Below are 24,684 nucleotides of genomic sequence, written 5' to 3'. Positions count from 1 at the left end.
TAGCTCATGATCGGCATTCATTCATTATTAACATTGTTCTCTTATTACTATCTAGATGGTCCTCTGTCAACAAACAAGACAGCTCAGCTCCCGGAGCTTCAAAACATCCATCTTGTCATCCATTTCTAGGTAGAGCAGCAGATAAATGGTGTGTTCTTCAACTTCTTTGGATTTGATGGAACATATGGAATGTGCGGGATCAAAGCTGTGGAGGACTCCAGTGGCAGGCTTGAGAGGACCACCGTTGAGGACATGGGCATGGCAGTCCGAGCTGATGCAAATAGTACAAGTTCATCCTTGAATTCATCTTTTCGATGGGCTTCATTCTGTAAACTCATTGTTGGCAAAGTATGTTTTAACATTCTGATGTCATCAAGAATAGAAAAGGAAAATTGTGTACTGCCTCTTAAATTCTTCTGCCCTGATAGAGAGTGTGAAGAATGTTGAAATGCATGCTTCCTGCTAATTATTCACCATAAAATTCTCCAATTGTACAAGTGAAATGAAAACAAGCTCATGTTTCATTTTGAATACCAAATAGTGTATGCAGTTAAGTTCATTTGGAACCATTTATAAAGCCATACATCAAAAGGGTGTTTACTAATCTAATATGATATACCTATTAATAAGAGTCACCAACTATAAAACCAGCCATACATCAAAAGGGTGTTTACTAATCTAATATGATATACCTATTAATAAGAGTCACCAACTATAAAACCAGTGTCACTACACCTAAACCTAACTCTCTCTCTGTTTCGGGTTATTTATGGGCTAGTAATGAATCTGTTTTGGAGATTTCAACAACGAGAGGATATTGAAGGTGAAGCACCATGTATTATGGACCTGATCAAGAATCCTCCACTGTTCATCATGTTAGGATCAAGAGCACTAAGAGGGGGGGGGGGGGGGGTGGGGGGGGAGGGGTTGGGGGTTGAATTAGTGCAGCGGCGTTCGTACGGCAAAGGCGATTTCAGATTTCAGTAGAAAAATCGATTCATAAATTACTTTAACTTGTGATTAGGCAAGAAGCAGTTAAAACAAATCTGTTAAGTCAGTTTGCAGTTGTGATGAAAATCAGAATGTAAGCGTAAACTGAAATACGATGTTCGTACGAGAAAAGCGATTTACGTCTAAACACGATTCGGAAAATACTGAGCTTAGAAACACAATCGTAAAAGCACAGAAGACAATAAGCTATGAAGGAGGTTTGCAGTAAGGATAATCAGCTCAAAGTAAATGCAAATCAGAGAAAACGGGAGTTTATAGTAGTTCGGTCAATCGTGACCTACATCCACTCCTCCAATTCCTCTTCCGTCGAGGCCACCGACAACCACTAACGATCTTCCTTTACTAGGCGAAGATCAACCTCCTTCTTACACCCCTCTTCTCTTTTTACTGGGTTTAGGAGATAAGCCTTATAAGCACTTACTCTCCTCTCTTAAACATAATTCTAACACTTAAGCTATAGGAGGGAAATTCTAGAGATTGCAGTAGTGTTTTCTCTCTTTTAATCTCTCTGTGCTTGTATCTTTTACCCAGGGATTGGAGGGGTATTTATAGGCTCTAAACCAGTTTGAATTTGGAGCTCAAAACTGTCATCGCCCGGAATTCCGGTGTCTGGCGGTTGCACCGCTTGATAGAGCTCGAAGGATGAGCCTTTGGGCAGTGCCACCGCTTGTCAGGGGCTGTTGCACCGCCTGGCAGAGCTCGAAGGCTGAGCCTCTATGCGGTGCCACCGCTTGTCAGGGGCGGTTGCACCGCTTGGCAGAGCTCGAAGGCTGAGCCTCTAGGCGGTGCCACTGCTTGTCAGGGGTGATTGCACAGCCTGACTGGGGCAGTTGCACCACCCAGCCAGAGCTCGGAGATCAAGCTTAGGCGGTTGCACCGCTATCAGAGGCGGTTGCACCGCCTAGCCAGAACTTGGAGACTGAGCCCTGGGCGGTGCCACCGCCGACCCAGGCGGTGCCACCTTTGGGCGAGAGATCTAGGTCCGAATGGGTTGATCCATTCGGCCCAATTTGGTTCTTTTAAGGGCCCAATTGCCCCTAGATTAAGTTAATGGGATCACCTCCCATTTCTAACTTAATCATCATGCTAACTATGATAATTCTTAAGACTTTTACTATAGGTTGCTCCGGTGCGTCAATCGCTTCTTCTAGCGAGCTTCCGGCGAACATCCGATGGACCTCCGACGATGCTCCTGCGGACTTCCGGCAAACTCCTGGACTTGCGACGATCCACTTGGCGAGTTCTAACGAGCTTCTTTTGGCAAGCTCTTGGACTTCTCGGATTTGTTCCTGTAGAACCTCCGACGACCTGACACGGACTTAGCTGATTTTGCCTAAGTCGTGCGGCACCCTTGCGTGTCCGTCCGCAAGGGTCAGCCTCCCCGAAGCCTCCCATTGTCCCTTAGGACCACCAGAAGAGAGAACGGGTTAGAGAGAACGCCTTAATCGGGATCCACAAGCAAACATCTCCGAAAAACACTTCATAAACAATGCAAATTACAAACAGACTTCTACAAGCTTTGAATAGTGGCACAACAAAGGGTAAAATGGTCCATTACAGACCGAAAAGCTCTCGCATGTGTCCACATAACACTATCTTTATTTACAAGCCTAAAGAGACCACCAACCCAACTAAAGTGGGACTATTAAGCCTTCGGCCGCTCCTTTACATTCTGTACAAGGCATGAACATGCCAGAATACACGGACATACATAAGCATTACATCCAACACCTTGTTTCGAAGTTTGTCCGTGACATTCTCCCCCACTTATCCCTTCGACGTCCTCGTCGAAGCCTTTGTCGACACTGCAACTCCTTACCTTTGCTGAGTCTTCAATCTTCTTCTCCAGCTGCAATGCGCCTCTTGGCTCCCAGCTGCTCTCCGCTGCTATTTTGAGTAGTCGAACCTTTGATCCGCCATGCTGCTACAACTCACCAATGACTTTGACTCTGTTGTGGGGTTGGCTGAGTTGTGTTGATCCTTGTTGATTTCTACGAATCCGCCAGATGAAGGAAAAGACCATCCTTACTGCGCCAGTCTCTCAGAAATTCCTCATGCTGCTTGAACTGGGTGGATGCTTGTTGGAGCTTTAACGAGCATCATCTCGCAAACTTCTGAAGTTTCGGGTCCTTCCTCCACAAAATCTGCTCATTGACTCTTCTTTCTGTTAGTTGTCACATCCAAGTAGGTTCGCATCACTTCCGCTTTCGATTGACATTTCGTTGGGAAATGAGGCGGACAATCTACTCTCAGTAGCACTGATCACCGTTGGTGAGGATTTGACAACAGTTGTCTTTCATTATCTTCGAAGGGTCTTTGAACTTGTGCAGAGCTCCTCTGCTGGATAGATAAGAGAATTGGGGTACTCGGTTTCGCCCATTCTCTTAAGAGTTGAGAAGGCAAAGGTTACTTGACTTCGCCCGCCTCCTCGAGGTTGTACTTCATGCATCGAGCTGGTTACTGGCCTTCGCCTACTCTTTGCTCACACTTCTGAAGCACTTGAAGTGTTTGCACTCCTTGCGTTGAGTTAGCTACTATGATTCACCTCTCAATGCCATCGAACTTCTGGAATGCGGGACGTTTTCACCCCAACTTGGAGTAATTCTCTGATAGATGAGGTTGCCTCTGGGATTGTACCGTCTTCTCCATCAACCCTGCCGCCTACTCCACTGAGTAGCAAAGGTACAGCACCGCGTACTGCCTGCTTCGTTCCTTGGTCGTGCACTCTTGCATGACCCGAAGTCCTTCACTTACGGCTATCTTGATGAGAAACTTGTTGACACTGGTCTTACGAAGTTTCGTGGCCTCTGCCCTTCAGCCTTGTCTCAGTACTTGGAGATTGCCTCTGCATGCTCCACCTCCTCGGCCCCTTTCACGACCAAGCGCTCTCCCTCCGTGAGAGCAAGGGATCAATGACTTTCACGGAAGTCCCGCCTCTGCGGTACCATGGCGCTGCCATGCCCATGGCACTACTATCCGTCACCTCGCATCTGCATCCCTTTTCTTCACAATCAGTAGATATGCCTCTGTGGCACTCCTCCGAGTCCACCTCCATTCTAACTGATGCTGGATTTTGGGTAGCTAAGTCCCTCTGGACTCGTCGTCGCTTCCTCGCCCCTTTCGACCCCCTGCTTCAACACCTCTGTGTTTTCCAAGCAGCTCCCTTTGGTCGATGGAAAGACAGACTGCAACTCCCATGCATGGCCACTGCCATCACGTTGTAGGGTTTGCACCGATTCTGCTCTCCTTAGCTCCCTTGGTAGCAACGTTCGCTTACTCGACCTTGTCCTTTGACTTGTCGGGCTCCCTTAAGCGAATGTGAGCTCTGGAGCAGTCTAACTCTCCAGCTGCTTCGATCATACTGTTGTATGATCAAGTCCCTCCCATGGGACTCACTGGTACTTGCATTCGAACTTTTCCCTTGGTGGAACACAGCCCCCATATGCTGATGACCAAGGCTTTCATCCGATGCAAAATTCGATGCACGCACGGAAGACCCGCCTCTACGGTACCATGGCCTTCACTCCTTGAATCCATAGCCCTTCTTGCCGTCGTGTTGTTCACCGAAGTGGAGCTCCCAATAGCTCCCGATCATACCTCCGTATGATCTAGTCCCTCACGGGGCTCAATCGTGTGTATCGCATTGCCACGAACTGTTCCACCACGATCCACTGCACCATGTCGCCTCCTGGTGACATCTCCATTGCATTCTGATCCTTGTGGAATAAACTCGAATTGTGAACCCTCCATGTGTGGCCTCTGCCAATACATCGCAGGGTTTCCTCCACCTTCGATTTTGTTCGCTCCTTTGGCAATCGACCTTCATCCACCCACTCTTGGGTCACACCTAGATGAAGCACCGCTCTAGGACAGTCCGTCGCCTAGTAGCTCCCGAAGTCCCCCGACTTCGCTGCAATCAGTGCACCATTGTCTGGATCCTGGGCCTCTGCCCCTACCAGCACAATCTTCGCTGCGCACCGCCTCCTTCATAGCAACTTGAATGACAACACTGTGGCATATTCTTCAAGAGTACCCGCCTCTGCGTCCTCTTGCCCCGTGCTAAGGCCTTCTGAACCCAACTTCGCCCCCGCAAATTGAGTCGCCTTAGTTCCTCCATCAAATGCTCCTCCGAGATGAAGTGCATGTGCCCCGAAGCTCCCTTCGTCTTTGGCACCATGCAAGATGAGTCCGCTCCGTCAGAATGAATGACCCATGGAACAACATGATCCTGCTCTTGCCTCTGCAAGAGTTCATGTCCTTGACCTCTGTCCAAGGAAAGCACTGTGCCCCTGCTCCATGTTCCATCTTCTATGCTGGCTCCCTTCTTGCGGCTTGGGTACTTCGCCAAGTTACACCCAAGTTGCTCCGCTCCTCGTTTTTGCATTAAGTTGATGGTGGCACTCGCGCCCACCATTCCATGGGTCAGCCCTCCCTTGAGTCCGATCTCATATCGACTCCAAGTGTGCCTTCATTTGTGTTGCTCTGGGTTGCTCCCCTACTTGATCTCGCAATGCATCCACCAATGCATTCTCTCAAGCGAGATCATGCGACGACTCCTCGCCGCTTGCTCAGTCCATCGAGCTTTGTGGGGTTGTTGGTTGTTGAGGTACTCCTCCTCAACTTGTGAGGTCCGTCTCACATGATTCTCCCTCTGGAGAGCCGGGACTTATCCCTCCTGGATAACTGTCCCGTTAGAGCAACATATCTCTTCGTTTCGGAGACCACCATCCCCTTTGACTACTCCGATCTGCTGAACAAACTGCGTATAGTTCTGCCTCCTGCAAACACACTTGCTAGATTGCGACTCCCCGTCAATACAGCCCCCACTGCACCCCTCAAGGCCTAGCAACATGCTGAACTAGTTGCACCCTTCAGCCTCCTACGGACGTATCCTTCACATGCCGAAGAGAGAGTTTCAATGTTCCATGGCGCCGAGTTTCGGTCGCCTTGGGATGGCCACAAACATTCCGTCGTCCGCATACAAGCCCATGCACGAGTACCAAATTCTTCGAGCTAGCAATTCCCCTCACCTCTATGAGCTTTGCATAGCTCTTTTGGTTGTTGAGCAACTCATTCCACCTTGCATGGTCTCATCCCTTTTTTTCCAAGCGCCTCGCTTGCCTTGAGCACCATCAGGTATGGTTGTCAACGTTGAGCCGTAGCTCAAACTCAGCCACCCCAACCTTTGTGCGCTCCAAATTCTTCCAAGCTTGCCTGTTCTCGTGGTGCCTCTTGCGTGAAGGGTTGGCCATTCCTCTGAATGCCAATCTCAGATGCCCGCTCCTCTGAGCGACTCTTTTCCCTACATCTCCATGCCCGTTTTCCCTCAAACGGTCGCGCGTGTGCTGACTGCCCTCAACGCAGCCCTGCTAGGTCCCCCACGTTTACATGTTAAGTGTTTCTATGAGTGCTTGTCCCGCTCTGATACCATATGACACAGACTTAGCTGATTTTGCCTAAGTCGTGCGGCACTCTTGCGTGTCCGTCCGTAAGGGTCAGCCTCCCCGAAGCCTCCCATTGTCCCTTAGGACCACCAGAAGAGAGAACGGGTTAGAGAGAATGCCTTAATCGGGATCCACAAGCAAACATCTCCGAAAAACACTTCATAAACAATGCAAATTATAAACAGACTTCTACAAGCTTTGAACAGTGGCACAACAAAGGGTAAAATGGTCCATTATAGACCAAAAAGCTCTCGCACGTGTCCACATGACACTATCTTTATTTACAAGCCTAAAGAGGCCACCAACCCAACTAAAGTGGGACTATTAAGCCTTCGGCCGCCCCTTTACATTCTGTACAAGGCATGAACATGCCAGAATACACGGACATACATAAGCATTACATCCAACACCTTGTTTCGAAGTTTGTCCGTGACAGACCGTCCGGACTTTCGTCAAGCTCTCGAACTCCTAACATGATTATAGTCTTGACTCCGGCGCAACTCCTGCTGTATGTCTTACTTTCATCGTAGTTAATCCTGCACACTTAAAATAAAACTTCGATCGAGACAATTAATCCTAAGCAATTAACCAAGTTGTCCGGCATGTCATTGGTCCCTCGACGCTTCATCCGATTCTTCAGCGCATCATCCTCTCCTGCGGCCTATTGCCCAATCGGCCAGTTGACTCCGCAACTCCGATATCCTTGGCACAATACCCGCTCTTCTTGGCCCAATGCTCGAGTCCACGGCTCGAAGCCTTTTGTCGATACGTCGACCGATCCACCGGTCCGACGTCCAATCTTTTGACATGTTTCTCCGGCACAACATGATTTTCCTGCTTTAATTATCTCATCATAATCGAAGCATCTTGCGTTACTTAAAATATAGATTAAAACATAAACACATATCAAGTGGTTTCATCATCAAAATACGAGATTCAACAATCTTCCCCTTTTTGATGATGACAACCACTTGATGACGGAGTTAACCTTAACTCCCGGAGTTTAAACAAACTCCCCCTATCAATATGCCATATTGATAGAACCTTAAATTCAAACTGAATTCAAGTCATTGCAATATTCATCATGAATAGTTTCAACACATCATCATGAACTTATGCATAAACTTATGCATAACATGTCATGTCATCAACATACTTCTCCCCCTTTGTTATCAACAAAAAGGAGAAATACCACAATCAAGTGTTTGGAATATTAGTTCAACTTATTGCATAAAAAACATAACATCAAGTTTTATCATAATACAATTTTGAAGCCAAAAAATTTAGCAAATATTACATCATGCTTAGAATATTTAAGCTATCAAGTTTCAGATATGCAAGTTTTACAGCATACAAGATAGCACTTTTGGTAATGTTCAAGATAGCAAGTTCTACATCATGCAAGCTAGCAGTTTTGAGATGTTCAAGAAAGCAACTCTTGCTTCTTAAGATATGCAAATTTGTCAAGTTTTGCTAGATGTGCAAGTTAGCATTTTTGCCTCTTGAGATAGGCAAGATAGCACATTTGCTTTTTTTGAGATAGCAACTTTTTGCTTCTCTTTAGACCACAAGCTAGTAATTTTTACAATATACAAGTTTCATAATATACAAGCTAGCAAAAATTTTGAAAGCAAATGCAAGATAGCTTTCTTATGTAAGCGCATGATTCTTGCTTCCTATTGCAATGTGCAAGTTGCAAGTTTTGCTTCCTGAGATAGGCAAGATAGCACTTTTGCAATTTTTGTTTCTTAAGATAGGCAAGCTTGTGATGTTTAAGATAACAAGCTCTTACTTCTTTTGAGAAGTGTCATTTTTGCTTTCTTTGCAAAGTGCAAGCTAGCAAAATGTCAAACTAACAAGAGATAATGTTTTACATGAGGCAAGCAAATAATTTGGCAAATGTTGCATTTACATCTTCTCTTTTGAGAAGTGTAATTTTTGCTTTCATCTTAAATTGTGCAAGCTAACTAGTTTGCCTCTTTACATGATGTCCACGCTAGAAATTCTTGCTCCCCCTTTGTCATTGTAAAAAACAAGGGAAGACCCTTATATCAATTTTCATATTATGACAAAGGTAAGTATCAATCTTATTTGTGCATCATTATATATTCAAATTAAAACATACATAATTTCAAAAACCTTAACATTTTTTTTTATGCACGATACCAAAAAATAAATCAATCATCATTAATGGGCATATCATACATGATACTCAAACATTAAAATTTTTAAGCATTTATCAACATGTCGATCATGATACCAAACATTCATTATTTAAAGCATTCATGATACACATCATATGCAATACATCATGTATATCATTATCATAAGTATTGCATACATCATTTTAACTTCATGAATATTTCATCATTGCATGCATCATACCAAAACATTTCAAGCCATGTAAGCCATAAATACAAAGAAATCATGTCGTGAAGGATAAAATCATTTGAATACCAAAAGACATGATTCATATAGTAAATATCTTCTTTAAATAAAATATCAAGAAAAATCATAGGAGTACAAAGAAGAGATCTTGTTTTAAAAGAAAATCAAGTAATAAATCCAAGAATTCACAAGGAAAAATCATGATTCATTTAGAAAATCTCCTCTCAAGAGAATATCAAGTAAAATCATAGAAGATCGATTAATGAGAAATTTTGATTTATAATAAAATCTCATGTATCGAATGTCGATAAATCAAAATGATGATTTATAAAAAAAATATCACAAGTTATATTTAAGAGAAAAATCATCATTCATTTTCAACTCATTCAATTTGTCACATCAATATTTCTTAGATATGCATGATATAAATCTTCAATATATAACATGCATAAATTCAAAAATTGAAAAAAGAACGGAAGAATTCAAATGTACGAAGATTTCAACCATCTCATAAATAAATATAAGACCAAGTTATGAATCCAAAATTTCATGAATCAAAATGATCATCAAAGGTAATCTCATGTTATTCCAATAAATCAATATCATGATTTTAATAAAACTCATTTCAAATTTAAATCATCAAAATCACTTTTATGGTTCACAAAATTCATAACATAGGTAGATTTATAATTTCATTGATAATATATTTTCTTTTTTTTTAAATATTTGATTTCATGTTAGCATGCCTTTTTATTTATGTTAAATAAAAACATGCATCAACATTTAGGATCGAAAAATGAATTTCGTCATAAAACCATCAAGATCAATAGATTCTAAAAAATTAATTGTTATGGTCAAGAAAATCCGAAAATAAAATTTAACACTTTCATGCATTCAGACATGATTTTGCCATATGTTTTTTAAATACACTCATGAAAATAACACATGCTTATCATCATATATAACTTAAAATCTCATGCATAAAATTGTCAATCATTTTATCAAAAATATTTAATATTTTCATTACATCATTATGCATTACTTTAAATCAAACATGATTTCATTCAACAATGTTAATCAAACATGATACATATTATTACTTCTTAACCATGATTTCATATTTTCAATCAAAATCATTTTGTTTGTTTATCATAAAATATGTAATATTATCATTTTCGAAATTACTAGCATGATCATAATTTTTGTATTTTTATTTTTAAACATGTAATTTTCAAGAAAATTAATTCTAAACTAAAAAAGAAAATACATCATGAAAGCATCAAGTAATTTCAAAATAAATCAGGGGGATTTCAATTACCTTTTCATTGAAGGCGGTTAAGGTGTAGTTTGCCACATCGCCTTTCTTGATTTTCTCCTCGTCTTCGGAGGAGCTCAATTATCCCACTTTGTGTTTTTTTTCTTTGGCCTCTTCCTCCATTCAAGTTCATTGTTTATTTTAGATTTTTGTTTAATAAACTTATTAAGATTTAGTGTTCGAAGTTCAAGTTCATCATTGTCCTCATCACTTGAGTCATCGCTCAAGTGGTATTCATTTGTCCGGGATTCCAAATCCTTCCTGTTCTTTGGAAGGTTGTTTTGTTCATCATGTTCATCATGTGCATTATGCACCATTTCATATGTCATCAATGAACCAATTAGTTCTTCAAGTGGTAAGTTGTTTAGGTTTTTAGCTTCTTGTATTGCAGTTACTTTTGAATCCCACTTCTTAGAAAAAGAACGTAAAATCTTGTTTACGAGTTCAAAATCCGGAAAATATTTGCCAAGAGCTCATAAACCATTGACGACATCCATGAAACGGGTGTACATGTCAACAATGGTTTCGCAAGGCTTCATTCGAAAAAGTTCGTAAGAACGCACGAGAATGTTGATTTTAGACTCTTTCACTCGGCTAGTGCCTTCATGAGTGATCTCAAGAGTTCTCCAAATATCAAAAGCCGAATCACATATCGAAACGCGATTAAATTCATTTTTGTCAAGTGCACAAAACAATGCATTCATAGCCTTTGCGTTTAAAGAAAAATACTTCTTCTCCAAATCCGACCATTCATTCATCGGTTTAGAGGGAAGTTGAAAACCGTTTTCAACAATATTTCATAAATCCAAATTCATAGAAATCAAGAAAACTCTCATTCGAGTTTTCCAATAAGTGTAGTCCAATCCGTTAAACAACGGTGGACGAACAACCGAAAAACCCTCTTTAAAGCCATGAAGAGCCATTTCTCTCGGGTGTAAAATCCGAAATGAGAAATACTGGGCTCTGATACTAATTGTTAGGATCAAGAGCACTAAGAGGGGGGGGGGGGGTGAATTAGTGCAGCGGAAAACTTTCAACGTTTAAAACTGCGTTTGTACGACAAAGGTGATTTCAGTAGAAAAGTCGATTCGTAAATTACTTTAACTTGTGATTAGGCAAGAAGCAGTTAAAACGAATCTGTTAAGGCAGTTTGCAGTTGTGATGAAAATCAGAATGTAAGCGCAAACTGAAATACGATATTCGTACAAGAAAAGCGATTTACGTCTAAACATGATTCGGAAAATACTGAGCTTGGAAACACAATCATAAAAGCGCAGAAGGCAGTAAGCTATGAAGGAGGTTTGCAGTAAGGATAATCAGCTCAAAGTAAATGCAAACCAAAGAAGACGGGAGTTTACAGTGGTTCGGTCAATCGTGACCTACATCTACTCCTCCGATTCCTCTTCCGTCGAGATCACCGGCATCCACTAACGATCTTCCTTTACTAGGCGAAGATCAACCTCCTTCTTACACCCCTCTTCTTCTTTTACTGGGTTCAAGAGACAACCCTTATAAGCACTCACTCTCCTCTCTTAAATAGAATTCTAACACTTAAGCTAGAGGAGGAAAATTCTAGAGATTGCAGTAGTGTTTTCTCTCTTTTAATCTCTCTGTGCTTGTATCTTTTACCCAGGGATTGGAGGGGTATTTATAGGCTCTAAACCAGTTTGAATTTGGAGCTCAAAACTGTCATCTCCCGGAATTCCGGTGTCTGGTGGTTGCACTGCCTGATAGAGCTCGAAGGTTGAGCCTCTGGGAAGTGCCACCGCTTGTTAGGGGCGGTTGCACCGCCTGACAGAGCTCGAAGGCTGAGCCTTTGGGCGGTGCCATCGCTTGTCAGGGGCGGTTGCACCGCCTGGTAGAGCTCGAAGGCTGAGCCTCTGGGCAGTGCCACCGCTTGTCAGGGGCGGCTGCACCGCCTGGCAGAGCTCGGAGACCGAGCTCAGGCGGTGCCACCGCCTAACTGGGGCGGTTGCACCACCCAGCCAGAGCTCGGAGACCGAGCTTAGGCGGTTGCACCGCTGTCAGAGGCGGTTGCACCGCCCAGCCAGAACTCGGAGACTGAGCCCTGGGCGGTGCCACCGCCGACCTAGGCGGTGCCACCTCTGGGCGAGAGATCTGGGTCCGAATGGGTTGATCCATTCGGCCCAATTTGGTTCTTTCAAGGGCCCAATTGCCCATAGATTAAGTTAATGGGATCATCTCCCATTTCTAACTTAATCATCGTGCTAACTACGACAATTCTTAAGAGTTTTACTACAGCTTGCTCCGTTGTGTCAATTGCTTCTTCCAACGAGCTTCCGGCGAACATCCGACGGACCTCCGACAATGCTCCTACGGACTTCCGGTAAACTCCTGGACTTGCGACGATCCACTTGGCGAGTTCTGACGAGCTTCTTTCGACAAGCTCCTGAACTTCTCGGATTTGTTCCCACAGAACCTCCGACGACCGTCCGGACTTCCGTCAAGCTCTCGAACTCCTAACGTGATCATAGTCTTGACTCCGGCACAACTCCTGCTACATGTCTTACTTTCATCATAGTTAATCCTACACACTTAAAACAAAACTTCGATCGAGACAATTAATCCTAAGCAATTAACCAAGTTGTCCGGCATGTCATTGGTCCCTCGACGCTTCGTCCGATTCTTCGGCGCATCGTCATCTCCTGCGGCCTATTGCCTAATCGACCAATTGACTCCGCAACTCCGATATCCTTGGCACAATACCTGCTCTTTTTGGCCCAATGCTCGAGTCCACGGTTTGAAGCCTTTTGTCGATACGTCGACCGATCCACCGGCCTGATGTCCAATCTTCTGACATGTTTCTTCGGCATAACATGATTTTTCCTGTTTTAATTGTCTCATCATGATCGAAGCATTCTGCGTTACTTAAAACACAGATTAAAACATAAACACATATCAAGTGATTTTATTATCAAAATACGAGATTCAACACATCATTTCTTTTCTTTTATTTGAATAGACCTGATAAAGTTTATATATATATATATATATATATATATATATATATATATATATATATATATATATATATATATATATATATATATATATATATTTGTGTATAAGCCTCCTTTAATATGATATTTAAGAAACAAAATTTAATTCCTTCCTTATTTCTCTTAATCCACTAAAGGACCCCATGGCTCTAGAAACTAATTCAGCCATCAGTAAACACAACAAATTACCACTATATGGTTAAAAGGGAATTCCAAGATTTGTTATATCAATAAATAGGATAAACTTAAAAATAAAAATGTTATGTGTTCCATAGTCAAATTAGATATATTAATTATATATCTAGAAAATAAAAATACATAGATAAGAACATTGTTGACCTCTTTCTTTTGAGCCTAAGAGGCTCTTCTAAACAATAATAATAATAATAATAAAATCTCAAAGAGATTTGTAATAATTTTAAATGAAATCTCCGCTCACAAAATTGGCTTTGGAATCACAAAGACTTGTGATTGAGGTGAAAAATTGACGAGATGCAATATTAGAATACAAAAATTATCCATACCTGATATATTATCGTCCTCGTAAAAGTGGATATTATAATTAAGTTTCAAGATATCTCCCGTACCATTTTATCCTAAGATAATTACTCAACATTCTTATTTATATATTTTTTATCCAAAAATTATTGATGGAAGCTTTATATATTAAATTATTTTTTTAATTAAATAAAAAATATTTTAACTTAGTTACGAAAAGAACCTTCTAGACTTAGTTAGAGCTAGACCAACCAAGACATCGAATCAAATCAAACCATAGCATCAAAATGTTAGAACCAAATTAGTCTCATCGATTCCCTATCGTATCATGTTTAGATAAAAATATTTTATCATTCTAGGATTAAAAGAACTATTTTAAAAAAATAATATAGCATTTACCCTCACCTTATTATTCCTTATGGTTATAGGGTCTATTATTATTCCTTATGATTGTAGGGTCTACTATTTGTTCGTAGAAATGCACATCCCAACTAATATGTTTGGCCCCATGCACATAATTAATATGATTAGGAATCCTAATCTTTAGAGGGATTGGTGAATCTAATGATGGTGAAGAGAGCTCAAAGTTGACAAAGATCCAACTCGTGTCCTCCACTAAATCCACTCCTCCCGATCCAATTCAATCGATGTGTTAATACTTATATTCTCTAGTGTTACCAAAAGTGAGACACGGATACCTTCTCCATTAAAAGTAGTTCTTTTTCGATTGACTTAAAGATAGTTAACTACATTTCGATAAAAATCTAATTAATAACCATTCAAATTTAATGAAAATAATTATAACTTTTCGTAAAAACTTGAAAGTTAAGGATTCGAAATCTTATTCGATAACTAGTTTTCATTTTTTTGTAGAGATGAGACCGATCTTATTCAATAAATAAATAAATTATTAGACGATGTGTTCTTACTTAACACATGGAATTAAATCGATGGAATTAAAAATATCGATAAATTTTTGGACTCTTTTTCCAAATTAAATTGAGATCAAATGTCACATCATCACAAATCAGTAGGTTAATTAGTGATTTGAATCTACTAATGACGCCCACATCCCTATTGGAGTTGGAATCGAGCGTTAGCACGTCATGTGGCTTAATGGGACCATAGAGAGTGAATTATTGGGTCGGTGACCGATTGGTACAAACAATTGGAACCTTCCCCCCATCGTCACGTCTCATCGTCAACCCATAATGAAGTGACATGTTCGTACGATGCACTACACCTTTTGTGTGATTGCTTTGTGCACTCTTCGAACAATCTAAGACTAAGAAGTGATGGGTGGTTGAAACGTAAGAATCAAAAAGGTGGGTTATTCCTTACTTTTGATTCCAACACTTACTAATTTTCCTACTCGAATGAATCTATCTCGATTCCATCCATCCATCCATCCAAATGTATCAACCAAACATAAGTCTTCCCAAAGAAGGAAGGAAAGAAAAAACCCAACCTGAATGATGTATATAAATTTTATCTTCTTACGATTCGGATTCGTTATTTTTATATTTTATCTTCTAACTTAACTAATAAAAAAAAAATTAATTGTTATCGTATCGTAAATCATTATTCTCGAGCCTACTAAATCAAAGAATTATTTATCGATCTAAAGTCATCCGAAATTCAAATAAATGAAGATATTAATTAATCTAATTTTGCTGATCTGTTCATAAATCCAAACATCTTGCAATGTCACCGACACACCACTCTTAATACAAAACCACCACATCTCACCTAACGCTAATACCAAATCACCAAAAGAAAACAAAGGTACCGAGGAACAATAACATATTATTAATAATGGCTCGAAAGGGATGAAGTCTCTTCTTCCTTCGCAAGAGATTTGATTTCAGTAGATGTGGTCCATTGATGGGTTGGTTAGGTGGTGAGGCTCGCAAATCGATGGGATGTGCCCCCAACTTTAATTTAACCCATAGAGGAGCAAAGGTGATCGACCACGTTGGGTTTTAGTAGGGCGTGTATATATATATTCGATCATGGCATTTTAATATTGAGCATCCATTCGACTAAACAAGTAGACTTTTTAAAAAATAAGAAGTATAATAAAAACAAAAGACAACAATTTACTTTTGTTGTTTTAATGTAATCGATTGATTCCCATATCGCTCGAAATTAATCTTTTTCACAAGTGATTGTGTGTTTGATGAGAATATATGAGGGTTTTTAATGCTCATACTCATCGTCGACGGTCAGAAAAAGTATATCGTATACTTCATTCCTAGAGAATAATGAGAATAACATTAATGATTGTTGTGTGCTCCTCTATTATTATATTATGTCTATCTAATGGAACATACAAAAATAATGATCAGAGATTCAAAGAAAAGCTTTTAAGGTTTTGCAGCATTTTATGTATGTACGTATAGAAATAATAATAATAAATAATATATTTCGAATATTAGAATATATATATATATATATACTTACTGAGGAAGAGGTAAATAAATGGAACATGATGTGATATAATCTTTATCATAAAACATGTGCTAGAAAGAGGAGAAGCATCCAAGCAAAGGACATATAGACAGGCAGGAATGGGTGTTTGAGAGAACAAAAGGGACAACCCTTGTTTTTTTTTTTTTGGACCTGTAAATTTGTCTGATCCCCTCAATGATTTGGACTTGTTTCTGATGATTGTCAGTGGATCAGAGGAATGTGTCAATTGCCTCCTCATTCCATTAATCCTACTTATATTTTCTGTATATATGTATGTATGTATGTATAAAATAAATCCACTTGATCTCTTTAAAACCATAATAAAATAAGCATAGATATACACATATGTTTTTGGCATCTCAAATAAATCATTGAGAATAATTAGAAACAACAGTGTCATTTAATCATCATCTTCTCTTTCTCTTACGTTGATAAATTTTCAAGTCAAACACACTGAAATGGATATACACATATAGTGGATTTGAGTACTGAAGAAATGGATGTTTTGTTTAGGGGATTTGTATTTGTTTGGCAGAGAGAGAGAGAGAGAGAGAGAGAGAGAGAGAGAGAGAGGATATGGGGGATTTGGATTCTCATTTTCGATGACTTAGCAACTTTCAGACTTATTCAATCATTTTAAAAAGGAATACAAAAATATAAAGTGACTATTACAGACTATATATAAATATAGATAGAAGATGGAAATATAAAAATAGTTAGTTAATAAAATAAAACTGAAGGTGCCAAAAATCTTGTAAAATATGAAAAACAATCTATAATATATAAATAATCATTTTGGAACGATTTCTCTAGAAAATATCTATATGTTGGGTATTTCATAAAAGATGATACCTCTCTCTTGCCTTTTTCTCAAATGATATTTTTAATTAAAAAAATTTATCTAAAATACCTCTCAAATATTTTTTTGTCAAAATTTTTGTACTCATGTTTTTTTTTATATCAGTTTTCAAGTGTTTTCATTCGACTTGTTTACGATATTTTTCAATAACGCTTATGATATTTTATTGATGTATTAAAAATACTATGTGATATCATATCTTTTTAATTTTTATTACTCATAAATCAATATAATATTATATATTTAGATTTATTGTTAGCTTGATCGAGGTTAAGAATCTATTTATATCATCTATAGTATCTTTAAGTAGATTTTAGAGTGTTTTTATTGTGGTGAGATCAAATTTTTTTTTGAGAAATAATATATATATATATATATATATTTTAAATTTGAGGTATTATATGGAAAAAATAAAATAAGGGTATTGATTAAGAAATTTGAAAAATCGTTCATTAAATTTTATTGTTACTTTTATATATGTTAAATAAATAATAATTTATAATTTGATGTACCAAATCTGAAGTTGCTTACTTTTTTTATTGATCTTTCTCCTTTGGATTTTGTGAACCGAATATAGATTTTGATTCTTAATGCAATATTAACTGTGGCCTATATATATATATATATATAGCAGGGAAAGAAAGCATTTGTATCGTAGAGAAGAGAGAGATGCTACTCTTTTCCCTTCTTTTCTATTTGGCTTTACCTTTGTTGTGTTTAAGTAAGCCTGTGTTTGGAATCTTTATACTTCACCTTTTGTATTCTTTTTTTCCCTTCACCTGCTTAAGTTACCTCTTTTTTGGCTTTTGCCGACCTTTTGTTCCAGTGGGCGGTGCAGAGTCTCCGAGAGATGGCAATGTTTCCTTGCTGCCGAAGACAGCTTGGCAGTAGCACGTTAAGAAGCCATGGAGAAAGAAAACAATTTGGGAAAAGGAGGTAAAAACAAAAGAGTTTGCAGAAGATTCGTCTGAGCTGAGAGCAAGAGGTCGAGAAAGAAAGGCAAGGGGCCATTTTGTTGTGTTTGGGCACTCGCTTCTGTCATTTGTGGCACACCTCTTTGAATCCTTTACCAGCCCTCCGTTCCACTGGTGGAGAGTTCTACATCTACATCTACATCTACATCTACATCTACTTTGTTTCTTCTGTTTTATTGGCCTTCTAATCGGTGAAAGATTGGATCTTGACGCTTTGATCATTGTCATCTTGAACTTCTTCCAGCAAATCTCGAGTAAAAGTTGCGCCTTTCTTGTGGTGGTGAGAGTGCGCGTCCAAGGAGTGGGGTTTTTGGGGACTCCGTTGTGTTCTTGAGGAGGAAGCAGAGGGACAAGAGAATAGATATGGCCGGAGCCGCGGCGCCGCCGAAGCAGGACGAGTTGGTGCCGCATCCCGTAAAGGATCAGTTGCCCAATGTTTCCTTCTGCATCAATAGTCCTCCTCCTTGGCGTATGTTGTTCACATTTTTGCTCTTCTTCTTAGTTGATATTTTCTTAAGTCTCTGCTCTGCTTCATATTTTCATTCTTTGAGCCTTTCATGCTAATTTTCCTCTGCCATTTTTATGATTTTTTTGTTTTTTGGCCACAACTTTTGTGTTTGTTAGTCATTTATGTAATGCTCCTTATCGGATTGTATTATACTGTCCACTATTCTTCTGTTTATGCTTTTGCTTCTCTGAACCTTCCATACTTTGTAAAATTGTCTTTGTGATCCTTTATGAAATTTCTTTTTTTTTTTTTTCTGTATCGTAGGTGGATTTGATGTACAAAAGATTAATTAATCATTGTTCTTCGGTCTATGCTTTATTTCTGATTATTTCTATTTAGTATTTACAACTTAGGGGTTCCTACCATGAACTTGGAAACTGTGATTTTTGTTCCTACAACAGTGCTTTGTTGTTTCCTAATTTGCATTTGGTGAATGATCTTCCGCTTCTTTTCCTGAACAAAATTATTCCATTGGGAGAATGCTTTCCTGATCTTAATTATGATACGTATAATTTTTTTGATGCAGCTGAGGCCATTCTTCTTGGTTTCCAACATTACCTGGTTATGCTGGGAACCACTGTTATTATCCCCACTGCACTTGTTCCTCAAATGGGGGGAGGAAATGTGAGAATTTATTCGCACACAAGAAGAGGAATCTTCTATTCAAACTATAGCAGTTCTTTGAGTTCATTTTTCAGTTAGTGCCTACTGTGGTTTCACATTTGTCAACATCTTCTGTTTTAGGATGAGAAAGCCAGGGTAATCCAGACACTGTTGTTTGTGGCTGGTATTAACACCCTTCTCCAGACCTACTTCGGTACTTGTTTGCCGGCTGTGATGGGCGGGTCGTATACCTTTGTAGTGCCTACCATATCTATCATCTTGGCTGGGCGTTACAGCAATATCGTGGATCCTCATGAGGTTGCTACCAGACCTAGATTGGACTGACACTATCCTAATTACTCCTCTAGAATTGATGGCTTTATGGTCTTTTCATGCAGAAATTCTTGCATATCATGCGTGGAACCCAGGGTGCACTAATCGTAGCTTCAACGCTTCCAATTATTGTCGGTTTTAGTGGTCTTTGGCGTAATATAACTAGGTCAGTATACTAATGTTCATGTCTTGCAGTAGCGTGTGATTTTTTCTAAGTGCCGTTCCTTTCTGTTTTTGTTTTTTTAATTATGTGTAGATTCTTAAGTCCGTTGTCAGCAGTTCCTCTGGTTGCACTAGCTGGGTTTGGGCTCTATGAGCTTGGATTCCCTGGGGTAATGATTTACTTTTCATAAGATGTTGATATCTTATTGATACTACATTTTTGAGGAATCTTATGATGTCATGGTCATGGTCTTCTTCACGTGCATCTGATTACTGCCTCTCTTCATTCTTAAGCACTGACCTAACTTTTGATGGTCGTGCAGGTTGCCAAATGTATTGAGATTGGGCTACCAGTGATTATTCTATTAGTAATATTTTCGCAGGTGATCTAGTCTGCAAAATGGAATATAACTGATTCTCATACCACTGATATCCATACAACTGTTTAGCACTTATGCATCCATATCATGCACTGTTATTCATCAACTTAAAGGAATCATTATTGCTCATTTTTATCTGTCTTCAGTACATTCCTCATGCTGTACACTCGGAGAGGCCTGTCTTTGATAGATTTGCTGTCATATTTTCAATTGCAATTGTGTGGGTTTATGCATACTTCCTCACAATTGGGGGGGCATATAGGCATTCTCCACAAAAGACGCAATTGCATTGCCGTACTGATCGTTCTGGACTTGTCGGTGGTGCTCCCTGGTAAGCAAGCCTTTATTTCCTTCTTTGTTCAGATTAATACCGAATTTTAGTAATAATATATTAGCATGAAAAATGGCTGCATAGTAACTAGAGTTGTATCTTTTGTTGTCTATATTTTTATTTCCATTCTTAGGATACGAGTTCCATACCCTTTTCAATGGGGTGCACCAACTTTTGATGCTGGTGAAGCTTTTGCAATGATGGCAGCTTCACTTGTGGCCCTTGTAGAGGTTGGAACATACTGACTAGTATTGGAACACTGAAAAATAAAGTAATGGCTGATTAATTTTTTTCTCCTAATGTCTGTAATTGTACAGTCTACTGGTACTTTTATTGCTGTTGCAAGATATGCAAGTGCAACGCCAGTGCCTCCCTCAGTTCTCAGTCGAGGTATTGGTTGGCAGGTTAGAATTACATCTCTGTTTCTTTTCAAGTAATGCAGCATTCATCTTTTTTTGAGTTTCGGGAAATAGTTACCATCAAGTTACTTCTTAGGGTATTGGTATCTTGTTGGATGGATTATTTGGAACTGCAAATGGTTCATCAGTATCAGTGTAAGAACTCTTCAACCATTTAGCTTTTTGTCTTGCTATCATGATGGTGGATAAATTTATTTTCTTTATTTCAAAACTCTGAATTTCACGCTTTGCAGTGAAAATGCTGGTTTGCTGGCTTTGACACGTGTTGGCAGCCGGAGAGTCGTGCAAATATCTGCAGGATTCATGATTTTCTTTTCCATTCTTGGTAAGCTCTCCACATTCTAGATTTTACTTCTCCACATTCTAGTCGTGCAAATTCCCACCCTGAATGAATCTGCTGCTACACATAGCTTACACGTGATAAAGTCAGTTAGGTGTCAGTGTTCTCTTACTTATTGTTCCAAAAGTCACAAGTGTTTGGCTCATATTGGCTAAGATAAATTCTTCACATACGGTTCTCCATAATAGAGTGACCAAGTAGGTACAGCTGATAATATAATGAGTTGACATTAATAGTTATTCTTTGAGCCATTTTAGAAATTGGACTTTGGCATAGGACTCCCTGCGATGGATGAGGTCAAATAGAGAGTGGAGTGATATCTATCAGGTGTCCAGTCTTCTTTCTCGTTTCAACCGTCCAAAAGAGAAATTAATACCTGATCTTGATCGAAGATCTGAACAGGATGAAACAGCATAATAGGTACTAAATGCTATACTAATTTGCCAAGAAAGATTCGTCTAACAATGTTAATTGTTACTGTTTTCGCATCATTTTTCTACTCCATACCATCATTAGACTACTCAGGCATTGTCCTGTATCTATAAAGCTTATTTCTACCTTCATAACTTTTTAATAAGTTGCTGATCACTTGTTGGTCTGTTTTGGTTGCATAATGATCAAAACGTAATGGGTTTCATCTATAAATTATATGACGACATCATTTTCTTTGTGGGGTGTGTCTTATAAAACCTTACATCTCTCCCAAGCCTCCTCACATCTCTCGTCAACACTTTTTTGTTTTTTTGTTTTTTTTGCTCACCTTCCATGAAGGAAACCTCTTTGACAACCTCTGGTTTGCTTTTCTACAGCAGTTTGCTCCCTTTGTCTCTTCGACGCCCTGATAGCCACCTTTGCTCCCTTCTCCTTCTGTCATTGATAACTTCAAGTACTAGCTACACTTGTGATATGAGACTATTTGCTTAATTATGAACTCACAACTAATATCAAACAATCTCCTGGATGCAACACTAATATCTTGATCATGACTCCCTTGTAGTATGGACTTGTCAACATTGTCATGGTTTTTCTGTACAGTTGTCTTGTCATCCACACAATGTCTCAAGTATACCATGAGATATCTCAATCATCTACTTATGAACTCAAGCATATGCATGCCAACTTCAAAATATTTTCATGCTAGTACACAAGCACTATCGTAATAGGAAATACAACTCGAAAACATTCTCGTTTGGCTTCAAAAAGAACGACTTGTTTATTGCACAGTTAACTGCAAACTTGGCTTTTAAGTTAGCCACTTCACTTTCTTTCTTGGATTGTTTGATTTACATCATTTTAAATTATGAGAGAACACAGCTCGAAATTGTAAAGCCTAAGTTAAATAGTTCCCTGTTAGTTGGGAGAACTGGGACCAAACACCCACCAGCAAAGGGCCTGTATATGCACACTATAAGCACCACTCGACCAAGTAGTTTAAACCAATGAATTATGGAACTTTCTATGTTATGTATCCTGTTAACATTGCACATTTTCCCCTTGTGGGATTATCCACTTGACTGTCCAGCATTCACTTGCAAATTTATGGTCAAGTGAATAATATCATAGGGAGAAGATTGAGATGATAATAGGATTTATATCGTATGAGAGCCATAATTTATTAACTTGGGCTTTTGGGCCAGATTCATGTTTCTGATGGGTGTGTGACCCATTGCTAGCAGGTTGGTGGATCTCAATTTTTCCCTAATAGACTAGGCTCAACAAGTAATATACTCCCATAATTTAAAATGATTCGGTCGAATGAATTAAGGAAAGTAAAGTGACTAATTTAATAAGAGATAAGCATGAGGCTGACAAATGGTTAAGAAATTGCACAGTTAAGATGTAGATTGATATTGTATTGTGGACTGGCTGATTGGTAAATCTTTGACATTCTCAAGAGTGACTTGGTAAGCATGCGGTGTAGGGGAAACCATGACGCAATTGGTCTATAACATGGGGAGTCGTTCTCAAGGAGTGATGATGAGGTCTCACCTAAAAAATAAGAGAAGTTTTTGGTTATTCCATTACGAGTTGATGGTCAAATTGATAGCCTCGCATGGAGACGTGAGATGATAAAGGGACAAAATTTAACAGGGCATATGATTCATCGGCTTTGATTCTTAGGTCAGATTTGTCTTCGTTGTTTGTGTGTATGCACTCTTTGCTAGCAGGCTATTTGGGTCTAGTTCTCCTCCCAGCAGTTGGCAAAACATGGTACATGGTACATACCAGTTCACCACAGTCTGATGCTGCCACCCAAAAAGGAATCCTTTTATCTGAAACATCAGTTAAAATGTATACAAAGGACATCTATAACTTTTTATATTGCCACACCTTTAAATTGTAGTTTCCATTGCAAGTTGCAGCATGAAGTGAATTACATTGAACCTATGTTGCTCCCTTAAGTTTGCGTCTCAAAAGGCAGCAGAACGTAAGACATGTCTTGTAATGAGCCATAATGTATTGAATGATATAATATAGGAATGCAATTCAGTTGTTTGAGTGGTCTCAATTATCAGTTTGACTGATTCTTTCCCCTCGAACCAACTAATCATTTTTCTTTGTGGTAGGGAAATTTGGAGCGGTCTTTGCATCCATTCCTGCTCCAATTTTTGCAGCCCTTTACTGTCTTTTCTTTGCATATGTTGGTATGTAAAATACAATGAAATCTCTACTGTAGCAATCATTTTTCATGATTCTTGGATTCACTGTGTAATGTATGCACAGGTGCTGCTGGTGTTAGTTTCCTGCAGTTCTGTAATCTTAACAGCTTCCGTACCAAATTCATCTTGGGATTCTCTGTTTTCATGGGTTTGTCAGTTCCACAGTACTTCAATGAATACACTTCGGTTGCCGGTTATGGTCCAGTTCACACTGGAGCAAGATGGGTATGTTAAAATCCACATCTAGTGCTCCTGTACTTTTATTCGTAAAGTTTGGTGTCCAGTATATTGATGGTTCTTTCTTCTCTCTAGTTCAATGATATCATTAATGTGATATTCTCTTCGAAGCCATTTGTCGCGGGCTTTGTGGCATTTTTCCTGGACAATACTCTCCATAGGAATGACAGTACTGTAAGGAAAGACAGGGGCTATCATTGGTGGCAAAAGTTCCGATCCTTCAAGGGCGATTCGAGAAGTGATGAATTCTACCGATTACCCTTCAATCTCAATAAGTTCTTTCCCTCAGTATGATCTCTATAGAAGAGACATTGTTTGCAATGCATGTCACCTTGTCCATGTAGGGAGTTCTTTATCTTGGCCCAAGAGAAACCTTTCATTGTTAATGTATCCTGGTGGATTTATCTGTTGACATTTTCTCTCAATACATGTTTAAGTTGTATATGTCATAGTCGATACGGATTACTCCATGGAAGATATCACTACCTTATTTGCATCTTCAGCTCTTAGATTATATACATCTTGCTCACAGTTCTCTTTGTCCATCATTATGCTGAAGATCTGTGCTCGATTTTGTTGGTTGAACAATTTCAGCTCATAATATCATCATCATTTCTTTCACATGTTTGTGATAAGAAATTTATAGCATCAGTGAAGAGCCTCATGTTTGCACTGTTTCAGTTCATCGGTTTTCCTTGTGACAATGTCATTTTACTATAATTTTTGTTCT

The 24,684-nt window shown here is 39.2% G+C and overlaps 1 protein-coding gene across 1 annotated transcript; it reads left to right on the top strand.

Annotated features, from left to right (window-relative positions):
- The first annotated feature begins 17,833 nt into the window (after positions 1–17,833).
- Positions 17,834–24,450, top strand: LOC135593348 (nucleobase-ascorbate transporter 6-like). Its single transcript, XM_065083314.1, has 15 exons — positions 17,834–18,095; positions 18,226–18,450; positions 19,016–19,113; positions 19,234–19,410; positions 19,491–19,591; positions 19,682–19,757; positions 19,911–19,970; positions 20,114–20,298; positions 20,432–20,528; positions 20,616–20,702; positions 20,794–20,852; positions 20,951–21,042; positions 23,625–23,702; positions 23,782–23,942; positions 24,030–24,450. Exons 2-15 carry the CDS (start codon positions 18,345–18,347, stop codon positions 24,246–24,248), a joined length of 1,596 nt encoding a protein of 531 aa, XP_064939386.1. The 5' UTR covers positions 17,834–18,095; positions 18,226–18,344; the 3' UTR covers positions 24,249–24,450.
- Positions 24,451–24,684: the final 234 nt, after the last annotated feature.

This window comes from Musa acuminata, chromosome BXJ1-9 (genome assembly GCF_036884655.1).
Source record: "Musa acuminata AAA Group cultivar baxijiao chromosome BXJ1-9, Cavendish_Baxijiao_AAA, whole genome shotgun sequence".
Classification (NCBI taxonomy): Eukaryota; Viridiplantae; Streptophyta; class Magnoliopsida; order Zingiberales; family Musaceae; genus Musa; species Musa acuminata.
Note: the sequence above shows the minus strand (reverse complement) of the source record. Positions and strands in the feature narration are given on the sequence as shown.